The 18,419-nt window shown below is 38.6% G+C and overlaps 1 protein-coding gene across 1 annotated transcript in view; it reads right to left on the reverse strand.

Moving 5' to 3' along the window:
• The window catches only part of LOC141437291 (uncharacterized), a 218,060-nt gene that overhangs the window by 21,685 nt on the left and 177,956 nt on the right, over positions 1-18,419 (reverse strand). The window contains exons 10-11 of the mRNA XM_074100564.1: positions 6,704-6,773; positions 4,833-4,974 (exon numbers count right to left, since the gene is read on the reverse strand). Coding sequence (XP_073956665.1) covers positions 4,833-4,974; positions 6,704-6,773 — 212 coding nt within the window. The remainder of the gene's footprint in view (positions 1-4,832; positions 4,975-6,703; positions 6,774-18,419) is intronic.

Raw genomic sequence — 18,419 nt, forward strand, 5'->3', positions numbered from 1 at the left:
GGAAACTGTATGAACACACATTTCATGCATTTAAACGTAGCTATTAATAAAAGTCCACGGGTGAGCGAAGCAATTGATTTCAGTCATTGATTATTTATGAACCTCCGCAAAGTATAGGATTGCCGTTGGGGCCGAAAAGTACTCGAGTGGAGACCGCGGATCGGCAAGCGCAGCGTAGGACGTCCACCAACGAGATGGACGGATGATTTGGTAAAAGCCGTGGGTCCACGGTGGGGGCCGCTGCCAACCGAAGCAACTGGAGGTTATGGTTGGAGCCCTCTGTCCAACAGTGAACGTCCTACTGCTGAGATGATCATGATGATGATGATGATTTTCATAACGTCTTCTCACTAAATTGACCACTTCTCACTGTGACCAGAGACCAATTCGAACAATGAACCACTTTCTAAATTGTCAATTTCTTATAATGACAGTGTACCAAGTTTACAATTTCTTTAGACCAATGTCATGTCATTGATCGGTTGACATTGGTTACATACTCTGAGAATATAAATCCTATTTCAGGTTCATCTCTATCTGTTCATAATTTTATTCCGCATATTGCTAAATTTTACATTTCAGAATACTTTTGCGTTATACTGATAGGCTGCATGACCTATTGCTTCTTAGACCACCTGTGTTTTAGTTTTTTAGACTAAATGATACTATTCCATACATCTGGTTTTCAGTAGGAAAATCAGTACATATAGGTATTCATGCTCCTACTAGTAGGAGAATTAGTATAATATTGTGTTCGTGCTCCTACCAGTAGGAGACTGTAGTAGGAGCACGACTTTGCATCTGTTTCGAGCAATCCAAGCTATACCAGATAGAGGGCGCTCGTGCCTAAAATACCATGCGCCACATTACAAAATCGAAGATTACACAAGAAAGTGTTTTTTTTTTGTGGAATGTCTTATTTTGGGCATCTGGTATAGTGGGAATTTTAATGAATAAGTAATGTAGTATTTTGAAAAATGTGATATTTTAGGCACGAGCGAGGGAAAATCGCTGCGTGGCTATAGCTACCGTCCTGCACAAAGGGAAAAATCCCTCCCGACCCGTGGTCCAACTGCTATCTGGTTGCACCACGGGAACCTAAACTTACCCAGGATGGTTCAATTCTCAGACTACTTTTTTTCTGCAACTTATTGCTGCGACCCGTGGTACAACTGAAGGGCTATTGTCCAACGGGCATATGAACAATTGCTATGTTGAACCATTTGCACCATGGGGATGTAAAATTACCTTGGGTCATGTGTATCAGAATAGGTACTATCATTACTGCATTTTTATAAAATTAAAAGTCTCATGAAACCCAACAACTATGTAGTTTATTCTGAATACAGTGAAACCAACAGTCCGAACCCCGATTCCACAGAGTTCAAGTGGTAGTTCAACTAGTTAAACTAATTGGACCCACCCAGTAGGACCATGGATAAACATACTTTCCAGAATTGGACTACTGATTTTGCTTCTCCGTGGTGCAACCGGTTGACGATGAGTAAACTTGCTTCCCCGTGGTGCAACCAGTTGGACATAGTAGTTGGACCACGGGTCGGGAGGAAAAAAAAGTTCATAAGATTAGTTCCTAAACCGCAATCGGTTCGCATCAAGAAGGAATTTTGCTCATACGCGTGTAGGGTGAGCACTGAAAGACTCCGGTCGTCGTCAAGCAGCTAATCATCAATTGAGTAAATAGGTAAGTATCTCTTGTAAGTATAAATATATTCAGATGTAATCTCGGTATTTCTTGCAATTTGTGGGAATTCTTGAACGAATTTCTACCACTTGGTTGAAATACTGGGCATACCGTTCAAAACGAGATCCGATTTGCTTTGGAGTCAGAATGTTCTTTATTTATCGTAGAAACATGTAGATGCCTACATGTAGCCTGTATTCTCATTATTCATACTAAATACAAATAAATATATAGGAAGTAAAGTTCTGAATTTACCGTCGAAAACTCCAAAACAAATTCCTTCGGATCTAACAAAAAATGTACTTGGAATGATTCAAGCGTAATCTAATCGCTAATATAACGCAAGCGTAATACTTGCAACATTTTTATAGTATTAACTTGCATCCAGCAGCAACACGCTTGAACGCATTCAGGTCTTCCTCGAGCAGCTAGCACAATAAAGCTCTACACCTGGAAATTCACAACTATATCTAAGAATTTTTATTATCTGGCACACCCACGACACAAAACGACAATTGAAAACATGGAGACTGTACTAGCTCCCCAGAGGTCCTCGCTTACTACCGTACGATGCCCACCAGCACCGTCGTAAAGCGTTAGGTCTGCCCTTTTAAGGACACAGCAGTACCTGTCTTGAAAAATTACACGGAAATTCTAAAGCTTATAAGGAAAAAGACCCTCTAGATATATATAAACAACCAGACCACGATAATGATGATGGTGATGATGATGATAGTATTATCCACGTATAAATAAAGATTCAAAATATGAAACGTCGTTTCCAGCAGGATTCTACATACCGATAGCTTCAACGAGGCTGTTTCCTTTCCAGCCTACTATGTACCACTACACATGAACTGTTTTACGCATCAGGGTAGTTGACACACTTATACAGCATTACGGCCTTCCGTTCTTCAGCTTTCCAAAATGACCATTTCTGTACCTCGGTATACATACAATACAAAGAATTATCGCAACCTTCAACTCAAAAGATAACTGCAATCAAGACTGGTAGGTAGAATAAAACACGGAAAGATTTCGTCTCCAATATTCGAAGAAATAGGAGTAACACTCGCATGTAATGCATGATTATCAAAGTATGTATGTCACAAGAGCATCATATGTGGTTACCAACTTGAGCACAATATCATACTCGACAATCTCCAAGTCCAAAGCCAAAAATCACATAAGATTAGATTCCTGGGACTCTAACACGATTCATCTAATTCTATATCGTCGCATATGAAACACTCATATTATCTAGATATTTGAACATTTTAAGGGCAAAAGTACAGTTGATACAAATATTCGTGACCCGAAAAAAAATATATGAATATTTTGTAGTAGCTTACGCCGAAAGCCTTCCGAAAGCCTAGAAAAGTGATGCAATAATTTTTCACTAGTTGGCGCTGTCTATTTGCATGTGTGCGTGAGCTCCTAGTGTCCGTATAAGGCTGTACCTGACACCTAAATTTGAGCCCTGAAATCTCAGAATTGGCACACTATTTCCGTTCGACTGTAGTCTCAAAAAATCGGCAATTCTAAATTGTTTTCGCAAATAATAAACTCAACTATTAGTATTCTACGGATATTCTAAAAATTACAAAAAAACATCACGAAAATTCGACAGTCTGATTTTTAACGCCATCTGACGAGACTTTTACCATGAGCTAACGTGAGCAGCCGCCACGATTATTATTTACAAGGAAATCGTTCCTGTAAACTGTCAACTGTCAGCGGAGCGCAGTGATGTTCATGAGTCTAAATAACAACCTCTGTACGCCTAATGATGGATTTTAAGGAATTCGTTCGTAACACTGAAAAAATGTTTGGTTGTATGAATTTACCAGATTCCATGTAAATGTAATCAAAATCTAGGTACGGCTGATTTTGATCCTATCACTAGTTTTGGTTGATTTTACCAAATTCGAATAGTTGGTACGAATATTGCACTAATTTTATTTGATAGAGATACCTGTTGTACCAAAATATTTAAGCAATATTAATTGAATTATTCATTAATTTGTTTAGTACCTAAAATATACAATTGTCTTTGTTCATTTACATCATAACAATAACTGGTAACCACTAATGCCACTCGCAATGCTAATGGGCCGTGGGTTCAAACCCCGGCTCGCACCGCTGAGTTTTTCGAAATTCATGTGCGGAATTACATTTGAAATTTACCACGAGCTTTGCGGTGAAGGAAAACATCGTGAGGAAACCTGCACAAACCTGCGAAGCAATTCAATGGTGCGTGTGAAGTTCCCAATCCGCACTGGGCCCGCGTGGGAACTATGGCCCAAGCCCTCTTGTTCTGAGAGGAGGCCTGTGCCCAGCAGTGGGACGTATATAGGCTGGGATGATGATGATGATGATGACTAATGCCACTATATTTTATTACGAGGTCTTGTTATATTTGTCATATTTTCAACGTAATTCAACAAACTTTTGCGAATTTGGTAAATCCAACAAACCACATTTTTCTATGAAGGTAAAAAAGGAAAGGAGGTAAGCAGGATGTTTAAGGTTCACGGAAGTGGTCCTAACTGATCGATCAAACGTTGTTGACACCAATACAATAACGTTAGCAATAATAATATGCTTTTAAGCATTACGCACGCACATATTAGCTCGTATTAAATCGAAGTGCTCCTGTTGATGCAGGCGTGGATTCGACACCACTCGCATACAACAAATACCCAGATAAAACATTTAGGCACAAAGTTTAGACATCATTTCAACATCTTTCTCTTATCTGTGAGCTCACCCAATAATTTCATGTGAGTATTTAAGCAGCCACAGCTAGCGTCTCGCCCCCGGGAGCGGCTAGGTGAGCGATGTGTACCCGGTAATGCGCTACTTGAGCACAAATACTTGCCAGTGAGCATCTTATCCACAGCTAGAGTCTCGCCCCCGGGCGCCGCTAGGTGAGCGATGTGCAAGCGTCCAAACACCCCGCTGTTGGTCAACGTGCTATAACTCGAGTACAAATACTTGCCAGTGAGCATCTTAGCGGTCACAGCTAGCGTCTCGCCCCCGGGCACGACTAGGTGAGCGATGGGCACGCGTCCAAGGAAACACCCCGCTGTCGGTCAGCGTATGCTATAACTTTAGCATAAATACTTGCCAATGAGCATCTTAGCGGCCACAGCCAGCGTCTCGCCTCCGGGCGCGGCCAGGTGAGCGATGTGCACGCGTCCGAAGGCACCGCTGCCTATCAAAGCGCCGAGATGTACGCGGGAACGTGCCACTTCCCATTCGTCATCATCCTAGAAGCAAAATAACACGCACACAAACATCACGCCGTATTCCCAAATGGGGTAGGAAGAGCATACGAAACGTCATCGCTTCGGAGCCACTTTTAGCCATTTTTGGTTTTAAGTTTGACAAAAACGGTACAAAATGCCGCTGTTAATGCAATGTGTTTTGCGCGGGTCCATTCTAACTAAAACCAATTGCCTTAATTGGTTCATCTGACAGTAGTTTTTGACCGTGATTTCGTCGGCGTAGAATTAAAATTTCTGGTGACTCTTCACCCTTTCTTCCAAGTAGTAAAAAAATATGTTTTTTTGAGAAATCAAGTACACGCTTTTAATATGCCTCTTTAGTGGACTTGAACCACATATTAGTGATTTACTTATTAAGACATATTAAGAAAAACCAAAATATCCATAGGACTAAAACTACTCTTTAGTATGTTTTTATCAAATTTTAAATGTAATGGTCGTAGTCACTTGTAGTGGTCTGATTGACTTGAATTTTTATAAAAGTACAAATTTAACAAAAGTACAGTTAGCAAAAAAAGCTTATGTTCAAATGATATTCTTAATAAAAACCTATTTTTTATTATAGAAATAAAAAATAATAAGTAGATAGTGATCTATAGCTACGTATAAAAGCTTGTGTGCCAAGGTGTCCTTATATCTTTGGGATGGCTTAGTTAACAAGTAACTTATCGGCTTATCGCCTTTCAATTCGTTACGTTCTCTTCTCCCTGACCCGCATGGTGATATGGCATCTGATGGGCATTTCAATTCTCGGGCCGACCGATTCAATTTATTAATTGCAATTAAATCTCAAACGCATTGAAACGGTTAATATTGCAAAGTGTTTACGAGCTGTAACTTAATTTTATCTGAGGAGTTACAAAGTAAATCTTACTAAAATTAACTTATAAGTTAATTTTGTTACATATGATTATTTTATTTATATATAAATGCGAAATTATGTTAGTATTTGTTTGTATAGACGAGCGTGTATACAATACATATATATATACTAGAATTGCTCGTTTAAAGATATGAAGATTTACAACTGATGATTATGAATTATATTGACGTTTCAACACTTCCATTAACACATCTATAAAAATTGACACTGCACGTGAAATAAGGCTAAGAATCGACTTTGACTAAGGTGTAGAGTTTGTGAAGTTAGGGGTTGTAGAGTTAGAAGCTTGGTTACATGAGATCTGATAACTTTTTGACAGTGCTAGCCATACGGTCTCGTTTTTGCATTAAAATGTTTTTAGTGGATATTTAGACCGAAACATGACGAGTTACCAACTAATATCAGTGATCCATTTGTTACGCATCGTCATCATCATCATCATCGTTTATGGGCGGTGGTGATCTCTTACCATCAGGAGACCCATTTGCTCGTTTGCCTTCCAGTCAAAAAAAAAAATCATAACAATTAAGAGCCTAATAGCTCTTGTCGGTGGAGTAAACGCCATTATGTGCGGCTCTCTGCCATGTCATTACTTTGGAGCTCCTGCCTGATACAACATAACACTAACCTTCTCTTTGACTCGATCCATAAACGCACGTCTCAGTCTTCTCCTGCCTAACCTGCCCTCTATTTTCCCTTTAGTTATTGTTCGTAACTATCAAGTCGTATCGGTGCCTTAGCATAATCCCTCTTCTAATCTCAATCGTTCTTTACAATAGCCTCTTCTCGAGTACTAAAATTCTATAACACCTCTTGTTCCGCCCTTACCTCAAAATCTTTCATGACGTACAGAGGACTTTCTTCCATCTGGCCTCTCGTCAACGGGCCTTGATTGCTTCTGTGGACAAAGAAAAGCTCTCTTAGAATATATACAAAATAATTAAGTATGTATGAAAAAAGCAGTGCAGTAAAAACCCCCATTCTCATCCTTCATGACGATATACAGGAAAAGACAAGTTATTTATTCTTAAGAAACTAATGTAAGTATCTAATAAAAAAAAGTTTTATAATTGTAAGTATCTCTGGCATGAAAATAAGAGTATTTTTAGGATCCGTGATTTTTGGACTCAGGCCATATTTCATGCCATATAATTAATTAACTGTCAGCGATAATACGTCAACTATAACGATATACGATATCGTGCAAAAATATTTGACACGTCCTACCGGCCAAAGAAATGGATTCGTATCAGATACTATTATGCACGCTTTTTACTGTCAGATATTAGAGCTGGTGACTGTAGGTGTGTGTGCAGGTTTCCTCGCGATGTTTTCCTTCACCATAAAGCTCATGGTAAATTTCAAATGTAATTTCGCACATGAATTTCGAAAAACTCACAGGTGCGGGCCAGGGTTTGAACCCACGAACTTCTGCTTGAGGGGCGATAGGTCAAACCACTAGGCCACCAAGCTGCAAGGCTGTGAAGTAATTCAATGGTATGTGTGAAGTTACCAATCCGCACTGGGCCCGCGTGGGAACTACGGCCCAAGCCCTCTCATTCTGAGAGGAGGCCTGTGCCCAGCAGTGGGACGTAAATAGGCTGGGATGATGACTGCAGGTACACTACAGATTAACATAAGGGTTACATTAACTATAATTTACAGGGTGTCTAACCTAATGTGCGCTTCCTCATCGACATGTAAGTTGGTCAGCAAGGTCGGGTCATAAGGTCCGTGCAATTCCTTGCGCAGTGAGATTGTGGAGTTTACGCCACAACGGCCTGCGTACGCGCACGCAATGGATTAGTGACGCGCCGTAGAGTTCGCGTCGATTGGAAGAAAACGGTATCGATATTTTAAATGTTTATTTTGCAAATAGATCACAGAGGGCTCTTTGACTTGTCTGTTTTTGAACGGTACTTTCGAAAGTCACCAAGAATAATATGCCGCGGGAAAATTATCAGGCAGTTTTTCTAAAAACTTAATTTCTATACTGCTACTTAACTACAAATGGAACATGAAAATTCATTAAATTAATAAAAATGACGAAATAGCTCTATCCCAGTGCGGATTGGAAACTTTTATTTTGGGACGTTCCCAATCTGCATTGGGCCCGCGTGGGAACTACGGCCCATGCCCTCTCATTCCGAGAGGAGGCCTGTGCCCAGCAGTGAGACGTATATAGGCTGGGATGAGCTTTATCCCAACAAATAATGTGTCCCAACAAAAACGATGAAGTGTAGGATAATGTTTGGTATTGGCATACATTGGATTACCTATAAAAGAGTCAATCAGATAAAATAAATTATTAATATTGTCACTAATAAAAAATTCTGAAATAAACCGCAAAATAAACTAATCATAAGACCATTAATTTCCTATACCAAATTGAAACATAATAAACATCGATATAATTGACCTGTCATCGCATCACTAAAGGTCATGTCACAGGTCGACTCCCGCGCCGATCGATGTTCTAACCTGTGTGACGCAAGCCTTACGTAACGTGCCTTACTAGAAGCGTCCGTTCTCATACACATCCAACCATACAAACACTACAAAAACTAAAGTAAACCTTGTAGCGTTATGATAAAGTTTACAACAAACTAAACCGCAACTTCAAACTTGCAAAGGTTGTAAGTCCACAAAGTTAAAGGTACTGTTGCGTGAAGCCTTCGCCGATGGACTGTGAGCTTTATACTTGAAGCTGAAGGACCATGGATGCAGTTTATGGACTACAGATAGAAAGTTGTCGTTTGACCAGATGATTGCAACTATGCAAGTCGCGCCTTTTGTTTCGGCAACAGTGTGTCGGTCTGTGTGTGGTTTTTTCTTGGTAAAAAAATGTGAAATGGTGAACGTAGGAAAATATTCGGTTATTGTTAAAAAAAATATGTAAGAAATGTTGATTTATCAGAGTGGAAATTCCATTATCAAATCTCTACATATTTTGAAATTCAGAAAAAGAAGTATTATCGCCTGTTAAGTATGTAATTATTTAATTCATAAACGCTTATACGTTTGTCTATACATAGATGCTATTTTGGTGACCCAAGCCGTAGCAAGGGAAATGATACCTGTTCATTAATAATAGACCCCATACTGTACCTAATTATTACCATGCATTCCAGAGCACCGAGACGAAACCCTTTGGCGCATCTATGGACATTGTGTTTGAAATAAATGGATTATTATAATGTTACACTTCGTAAGAATCCGAGTCTAATAAAGAATGAGTACCTGGGCGACCGAGCTCCGCTCGGGCTCAAACTTGGTACCAAGCGTTTTCCCAGAGATAAGATGTTTGTTCTCGGGTCTTGGATGTTTACTATGTATTTAAGTATGTATCTATCTATATAATTATATTTATCCGTTGCTTAGTACCCATAACATAAGCTTTGCTAAGCTTACTTTGGGACTAGGTCAATTGGTGTGAATTGTCCCGTGATATTTATTTATTTATTATTTATTAAGATCAAGCAAGATCGATTTTATGCAGTCATTACAAGTAAGCTAAGTATACCTACACCCGATCTAGTTCCTTTATTCATAATAATATCATAATTCTATTTCACGTACGTATATATAGGGATATAAATATAGTATTTAATTTTGTCAATTGTAAATGATTTTTCTCAACATTGGACTAATTAACTACACCCTCATATATTTGGAGCAGTGACTCATAACCTATAGATATGGTGATTTAGCCTTCTGATGGTCTGCGAAACCTTCTAGCTGCATTTACACGATGATTGCAATCCAGATTAGATGCTCCTGCGCCACTCACTTGCCCTATGACTTGATACTTGCAATTTATAGAAAGGTATAGAACAAGTCATAGGAATAAAGCGTTTTGATAATATACTCTTGCAATAGTTGCAATTGGGTGGTTCAACTATTTCTTGTTGTTGTTCTGTCCCGTCAGCGAGGGGACAAAAGTAGTAAGTACAGTTTAATAAAATAAATAAACACCAATATCTGACACGACAAAGTGTGCATAAGTATCTAATACGATTCTATCTTTCTGGGGCCTGTAGGACGTGTCAGATATTTTTGCACGATCCACTGTGACAGATACTTACTAATAAACTATATAACTTATCTCTTGATAAGTTCGCCTTTGTATAGTTTCATTCGTAGGTAGTCCTATTGAAGTTTTGAGTGAGTTCGTAGTTTAAAAAGTTCGAAACGGACACTCATTGAGATCTGAATTAGACGTATTGAGTTCTAGTAAGTATACAACAAGCATGTAACCTATAATAATATCCTCTACCTACCTAATAGTATCTTGAAAAACGAGCTATTTAAATATTATTATAACTAAAATAACCCAAAATAAAAAATATTCCTATAAATTTCACATTTAATTAAATATAGGCATCAATAATGATATTGTTATAGGCACCTCGCACACTACGAGTAGACGGCCACGACCACGAGCAGTAAAGAAGCAGTCAGTTGGCCGTTGCGGTAAAGTGCACGACGTATATGGTTTCTTTAGTTAATCTGAGGCATTTTTAACCCCGGACGCAAAAAGAGGGGTGTTATAAGTTTGAGCGCTGCGTGTCTATCTGTCTGTTTGTGGCATCGTAGCTCTTAAACGGGTGAATCGATTTGAATGCGATTTTTTTATTTGAAAGCAGGGTTTCTAGCGATGGTTCTTAGATATGTTTTATCAAAAGCTGTTCAGCCATTTTTGAGATATTGAACTTTGAAGTGACAATGTCGGGGGTTTTCCAACTTTTTGTTGGTTAGGTTATTGTCTAACACACTTGGAATCACAATCGTTTTCACCTCTTCTTTCTATCACACGGTATAAGACGAGGGTAGAAAGAGATAGTGAATGCAATCGCGAACGTCAGCGCGTTAGACAATACGGGGTCTGGTCGTTGCGGCTACTGATCGTGGTCGTGGCCGTCTAGTGCACGAGGTGACATACTCATACTAATTTTAGTGACATTTTATTTTATTTATTTTCACTATCAACCTCTCCTCTCTTGTACCGTGGCCCCATTAAACTGTAACGGCTCGCGGTCACCTCTCCGTTTCGGGTCACCGATGCGCGAGCGCCGTACAAGGTGCCACCGTTGCGTAATGACCATATACGTGTGCGTGATTTCGTGTTAAATAAATACACTATAGTATAGTTTCTACCTACAAATGTTGACAAGGACGCGCAAACATAAGAGTATAAAATAATCTAAGTAGCTGCAGCCGAGAAGAAACTCATTTTTTTCATATTCATCTAAAATTCAAGTCACATACTGGTAAATGTCTCTGGATAGGGCGATTTGCCCCAGGGAATTCTCAAATTTTATATCCTGGTCTTCATTGAGGTTGTGTTAAGAACAACTGTTCAAAATTTCAAGACTTTAAACCCAGCGGTTGTTATTTCGAGATTTTATCCCTACCTCGTGGGAATATCGGGATAAAAAGTAGCCTATGTTTATTTCAGACGTCCAGCTATTTACGTACCAAATTTCATCCAAATCCGTCCAGCCGTTTCAGCGTGAAGGAGTAACAAACATACACACACACACACACACACACAAACTTTCGCAGAGTAGGATTTGACAGTGAAAATTACAGCATTATTAGAGCCGAGGATTAATTTGATCACAATATAAGTTGCACTCGAATAAACAAACAATGGTACTTAAAGCCTGTAAGAAGAAAGATCTTGACTGAGACGTCACAGCTCAGTTTTTACTCTTAGGAACTAAATTGAAAAAAAAAACATTGTTCTTGTACACATTTTTGAAACCTCACGGGATGGGGCATCTCCATGGGGCAAGTCCGTTGGAGTAATCTATCTACTTAGTAATAAAATTTTAATCATAATCTTTAACTGAGCATAATTACATTAATCGCTATCCTCCTTATAATTATAACCAGCGAAAGGAACCTCTTCGCAATTTCTATGCAATTTAAATGCCATGCTATCTTGTTGAAGTTACATTTGAACATTAAATGCAATCACGCACGCATTAAGTTATTTCAAAAAGTTTGAAATATCAGTGGTGGTCATAAAATGTGCCGGGTAGAAATCCATACTAATATTATAAACGCGAAAGTGTGTGTTTGTATGTTTGTCCGTCTTTCGCGTCGAAACGGAGCGAGCGGATCGACGTGATGTTTGGCATAGAGATAGTTTATGGGCCAGAGAGTGACATAGGCTTTTAGACTTTTTATCCCGGTAAAATGCACAGTTCCCGAGGGAACAGCGCGCGATAACCGCACTCCACGTGGGCGAAGCCGCGGGCAAAAGCTAGTATAAAAATAATGTAGGTATGCAGTTATTTTCTTATGAAAAATAAACCAACTAGCAGAACTTGCAATTCAAATTTGACAAATTGGTGACGGGATAGCCTAGAGTTTGTCTAGAGGATTTGATAAAGAGATGCCCCGGCTTCGATTCTCGGTCGGGGCAGATATTACTATAAAAAATACGAACGTTTGTCCCGGGGTCTTGGTTGTCTAATATGTTTTTAGGTTTACCTAATACCTTTAAACGAGCAATTCTCGTATACCTATATATTTCGGGGATCTCGGAAACGGCTCGAACGATTTCGATGAAATTTGGTATGTATAGGGGTTTTCGGGGATGAAAAATCGATCTAGCTTGGTCTTTTCTCTGGGAAAACGCTGGTTATCTACCGAGTTTTAGCCCGAGCGGAGCTCGGTCGCCAAGGTACTATCATCTATTTTGGTAAGCCGGTTTATCCGTTGCGTATACTTAGTACTAAATAGTACCGAAAACACAATCATTGTTTTCTTTGGGTCTTAGTCAATTGGTGTCAACTGTCTCTTGATATTTATTTCTAACGACAATAATTATATAGGTAGACTACCAGTATTTTTAATGCTTATATTTCCTAATATTGTTGTTCACGCTTCAAAGACATATAGGAATACCTACAGCTACGGAGCAAATAAAAGTGCATTGTTTAAAAACTTAAATAAGCATACAAATGCAACACGATGTTCTTTTTTTACGCAGTGACTGCTACAGAATGCTAAATAATGTGTATCTGGGTTTCAATTGTTTAACTTACAATCTACATTTTACCGCCATGCATGTTAAAACAATACGAACAAACACAATTTACCTTGCAAGAATAAAAAGATAAGATATGTGTGCGAGTTATATGTTTCCGTGATTTTTACAAGCTTTTTAGGGTTTCGGAGCCAAAATGGCAAAAACGGAACCCTTATAGTTTCGTCAAGTCCGTCTGTCTGTCTATCTGTCCATCCGTCCGTATGTCACAGGCATTTGACTCGAAAACTACAAGATATATATATCAATGAAATTTGGAGTACAGATGTCTTGTAAAAGCCGCTATTTAGTTTTGTAGTTAAATTACAAAAATAAATATTTATAGGGGTAGCACTACATACATGTAACAGAAATAGAAAAAAAAAAATAATTTTTAACTCGCATCAACGTGTGGCACATAGTTCGACAGCTCAGAAAAGATATTAAGGTTTCTCAAAAACTTTTTTGATTAAGTGAAGATTTCCTGAAATAATCGCTCCCAAATTAGCAAAAATTGTGTTTTTGAGTTATTGCCGAAAAACTGCGCTTCTCAACAAAAGGACGTAGGTAAGTTCCGTGAAGATACGCTCTTTTTCTGGTAATAGATTTTAAGACTGTAGTAAGTGTATTTTTTCATAAATGTGGTGCATTTCTTTATAGTAATGGCTACGGAACCCTTCACTGAGCATGGTCCAACATGCTCTTGGTCGGTTTTTTTTACTCGGCATATTACTCGATATTGTGCTTTAAAATCCTGAGGCCCACGTCAAATTTCGATTAAGTATTAGAATTTGATACTTAATGTCAATTAGTAAAAGTTGTCATTTGCTTTGACGTATATCCTAAATTTAGGACGTTGGACCTTACGAGGTTAAGTGAATGCTCAAGTATATCAGCACCTAGCGAGCCTTCAAAAATCCCAATGCACTTCTAAATTATGTTTGAGTTTTACTGTACTCTATTTTAACGTTCAAAACTTACTCCATAGCCCACGGCGTGCCGCCCAAACGTCAAATGAAAGCAATCACGATAGCGTTTACTGACACATCGCCTCAGGACTTCCCAGATACATTTCGCGATCTGTGTTGAATATTAAAAACCGTGATTCGGCCGAACATCCGATATTATGCAACAGCTTTCTAGAAGGAAAATGCGTAATGCTTTTTGACAAGTTTTGCTGTCGTGTGTAATGTATTGTCGGTAATGAAGTGCTAATAAAGTGGATTCTGAAGGGCTTCTGCCACGTTGTTAAATAAGTAATGTAAATACCGTTTTGTCGGGGAATAGTTGTAATCTTATTTATGCATCGGATTACATTTCTTGTGTCTACTGCAGCAAAAAGAGTGTTCCATGAACTTAATGATCAGTTGACATACTTAATACAATCTCAAAGTAGAAATGAAACTAGACACAAATACACTGCAAATCAACAAATGATAAAACCGGTCAAACATGAGTTGGCCTTTGGAAAAAAAAACTGACATTTATACTCTTAAATGTATGTAGAATATTTTCAAGATGATAATTGAGTGATATACTTCTAATTATGAAGCTCGATATATCTATAGATAACCTCTCATGTTGCTGTGCCCTTGCAGGGCGTCACATGTGACTAATACCGAATTGTAACAACTGCTATATATAAATGTGATATGCAATGAATGAATGAATAAATGGATCTGTCAGCGTGCACTCCCTAAACTTAAACAAGAAGTCACTGTTTTTTTTTATTTTGCTATAAGCACATGGCATTTTTGTTTTTGACTGTGCGGAATCTCGGTTTGCTCGTCCCGCACTTGGCGGTTTCTTATTTGCGAAATAAAAACGGTAGCAACCACAAACCGTGCGGCGGTAAATATAGCGAAACTGACAAACAATTCCCGGTGTACTTTCTTCGCGATGGCCCTTATGTAATCGCTCTCACTGAGGGTGAATCTCATGGCAACATTGTAAGTCGCGTGTCTGGCAAGTATCATAAACTTTAGTGTCTTGCGTCCACTTGCAGGTTTTTTAATCTAGGTTTAAGTGGTCTTAAGTCCTGTCAGATCCATACAAGAACTGTCAGTTTAAGCCTTAAATCGAGATTAAAAAAAGCCTACCAGACGTCCTTAGTGGCATTTGCACAATAGAAATGAAAATGTGTTTCGGTTTATTGTTTACTTTTTAAATCTGATACCCAGCCACTTTAGTGAAAGAGTAGGTATCGACTTGAAATTAGTGTAGTTATTATTTATTTATCTATATATAAATAAAAATGAATCGTAAAATGTAAGCGCAAAACTCGGGAACGGCTGGACCGATTTTGCTAATTATTTTTTAGATGTGTTCTTTATTGTCAGGAGAAGGTTTTTATGGAAGAAAATTTAGATAACCTTCAAGGGGGACGAAGCCGCGGGCAACAGCTAGTTTATTAATAAAATGATATCAAAAACACGTTTGCGTTTTTCTATGAATCCATTTACTTTTACAGAGTTATATATATGTAAAAAATTACCATTTAAACATGATTGAAAAATTAACGGTTTCAGCGGAAAAAAAAATTACGACTAACAAAAAATCTGACAAAATGAATCACCCGCGACCTTATGATAGCTAAGTTTATGCAAAATATGCGTGTTCATGCAGTTCCTACACCTCCACATTGTAAGAACACTCACAAATCACACAAACCCATCTATCACCACCACCACACTACATTAACGCGTTTCGAACTCAACCAGAGCTCATCTTCAGAGCAACACAACCGTACACCATGCTACCAGATGTTAGACTTGACAAAATTTGACATTAAGGGGCTGTTTCACCATCCATTGATTAGTGTGATGTGAACTGACGGTTAAATGTGATGCCGTCTCCGTCTATTCGAACAAAACAAAGAGAGACGGCATCACATAGATATCTTGTAGGATCGAGATTCATGGTATCAGGCTTAGACAAACACCTTACGACATCTACAGACATTGCCCGGTACGTATACATTTCGATGAACGATCACCGCCTCCTTTCTCTTGACATGACAAGACATTTGTTAGATAAATCTGTAGATCGGATCTGTGCGAAGGAATGCACGGGCCATGTTCAAATTAGATAAGTACGAGAAAAAATGTTACGAAAGGTAAACCAAGCCATATTTATACGCTGATGGATGAAGTGAAAAACTAATGAATTCCCGAACATGCCTTAGATCAGTCAGGGATGTAACGGATGTAGTTTTATCGGAACCAAAAACGGAAGCAGATGTTTTCAATTAAGTTTATCGTAACCAGAAACGGAATCGGAACCGAAAACGGAACCGGAACCAGAACACTTATCACTCAGACTCCGGGTCTGAGTGATAAGTGGACGAGATGTTAGTGTAGCACGTGGCAAGCGGGGCGATGAGCGAATGGTTGATATAAACCTGTTTGTTTTTGCTGTATGCCGTTCAAGTTCGGTCGCCGCGCCAAGCATTGACATCCGATATAACTTCCGTTTCAAAAGTAACGGAACCGGAACCGAAACGGATGTGTAAAAACAAATGGAAGTTCCGACTTAACGGAAACGGAATCGGAGCTCCGTAACATCCCTGCCTTAGATACACTCCGAAGTCCCAAAATCCGAACTTCGTATTTTGCATTCCACTCACGTTATTAGTCAAGTAATAGGAGAGTGAGGGGACCCAGGAGGGATGGTATAAGACGAACTTCGAATTTTAAATTTTGGAATAGCCTCCAGAGATTAAGCCCGGTTGTTAAAAGAGTACTCTTTTTTAGGGTTCCGTATAGTCAACTAGGAACCCTTATAGTTTCGCCATGTCTGCCCGTTTGTCTGTCTGTCTGTCCGCGGGTAAGCTCAGAGACCGTTAGTACTAGAAAGCTGTAATTTGAATTTGAATAGGTCTTTTAAAACCATTGGGGGGTGGCTAAGACAATTTTTCTATTCAGTAATCTGTTTGCGAAATATTCAACTTTAAAGTAGAAATTTTCATTGAAATCGAGCGTCCCCCCCTCGAGCCCCCTCTAAAATGTAAACTGTTGGGTGGAAAAATTAAAAAAAAAATTCAGAATGGTAGTAAATATATCAAATTTACAAGGAAAATTATAGCGGCTAAGATTGCTTGAGAATTATTAGTAGTTTAAGAGTAAATAGCAGCCTAAGGTATAAAATATACCTAAACTTGGAAGATTCAGTACACAATACGAAATCCTTAGAAAAATATTGTTTGATTTTTTCGTAATGGCTACGGAACCCTATCCTAGGCGTGTACGACACGCTCTTGGCCGGTTTTTTTCTTGTTCTGTGGGTGTTGCAGTGCCACTATATAGCTGCCATGAGAGTAGGCAGTGCTAGTGTTGCCTACTCTATTGTTGGTGCTGGCGGCGGGTAGGTACGGATGCAGTTACTTTGCGCTGCCTACCCTCTCTACACGCCACTGTTGCCAAACCAAAGTTGAATGCGGTGACATATGTCAAATAACTTATTTTTTATAAATTTCTGGCCATAGAAGTCAAGCAATTCAGCCGATTAATTTTTTTTTAAAGCATAATGTTGACATCATCTTTTGACGACCAGATGGCCTAGTGGTTAGAGAACCTGACTACGAAGCTTGAGGTCCCGGGTTCGATTCCCGTGTCGGGGCAGATATTTGTATGAAAAATACGAATGTTTGTTCTCGGGTCTTGGGTGTTTACTATGTATTTAAGTATGTATCTATCTATATAATTATATTTATCCGTTGCTTAGTACCTACCCATAACACAAGCTTTGCTAAGCTTACTTTGGGACTAGGTCAATTGGTGTGGATTGTCCCGTGATATTTATTTATTATTTTATGTTAAAAATGTTACAGTTACCTTGCACTCGAATTGCAATTAATCTGATTCGTCACATGCCGTAGTAGACATTGATCTCTAAGACAAGAACTGCCGTTTCACATAGCGTGAGGCGCCTATTGTTCTACTAGCAGTCCGGATATCCATACTATATACAATTTATCACTGCATCTGATGTCATATTTTCCGGAATTTCGTACAATGAACTCGATTGTGTAATTTTAAGAGTTTACTTTGCGTATACCCGATTATAAAGGTACGATAATGCGAAAGTTAATGTGTGTTTGTTACGGCTGGAGATTTGTATAAGATTACAAATTAATTATTATTATTTTGTATTAATTATTTGTGTGTGAATTGTGTGTGTGTCATCTGAAATAACACAACTAGTTTTTATCCTGATATTCTCCGGGGTTCATATGAAATACCAAACTTCATTCGGACTTTAAATTTGAAAAAAAAAAGGTTATTTGGAACGATTCACGGAGCAAAAGTACTAGGACAACAGACTATCGTAAGGCAGGCCTTCCCTAGTAGAGTTAAGGTTCATGGTAGAGCTTTTGTCTGCAAGATTTTGGAGGGTTCAAAGTTAAATATTTTTATTCCAAATTCCAAAATCATAACAGGTAAGAGTAGAGACATGAAATTTAGCCGAACAGACATACAAAAGCATTTTTTACCCGAGCTGAAACGG

The sequence above is a fragment of the Choristoneura fumiferana genome, chromosome 17 (genome assembly GCF_025370935.1).
Source record: "Choristoneura fumiferana chromosome 17, NRCan_CFum_1, whole genome shotgun sequence".
NCBI classification, from domain to species: Eukaryota; Metazoa; Arthropoda; class Insecta; order Lepidoptera; family Tortricidae; genus Choristoneura; species Choristoneura fumiferana.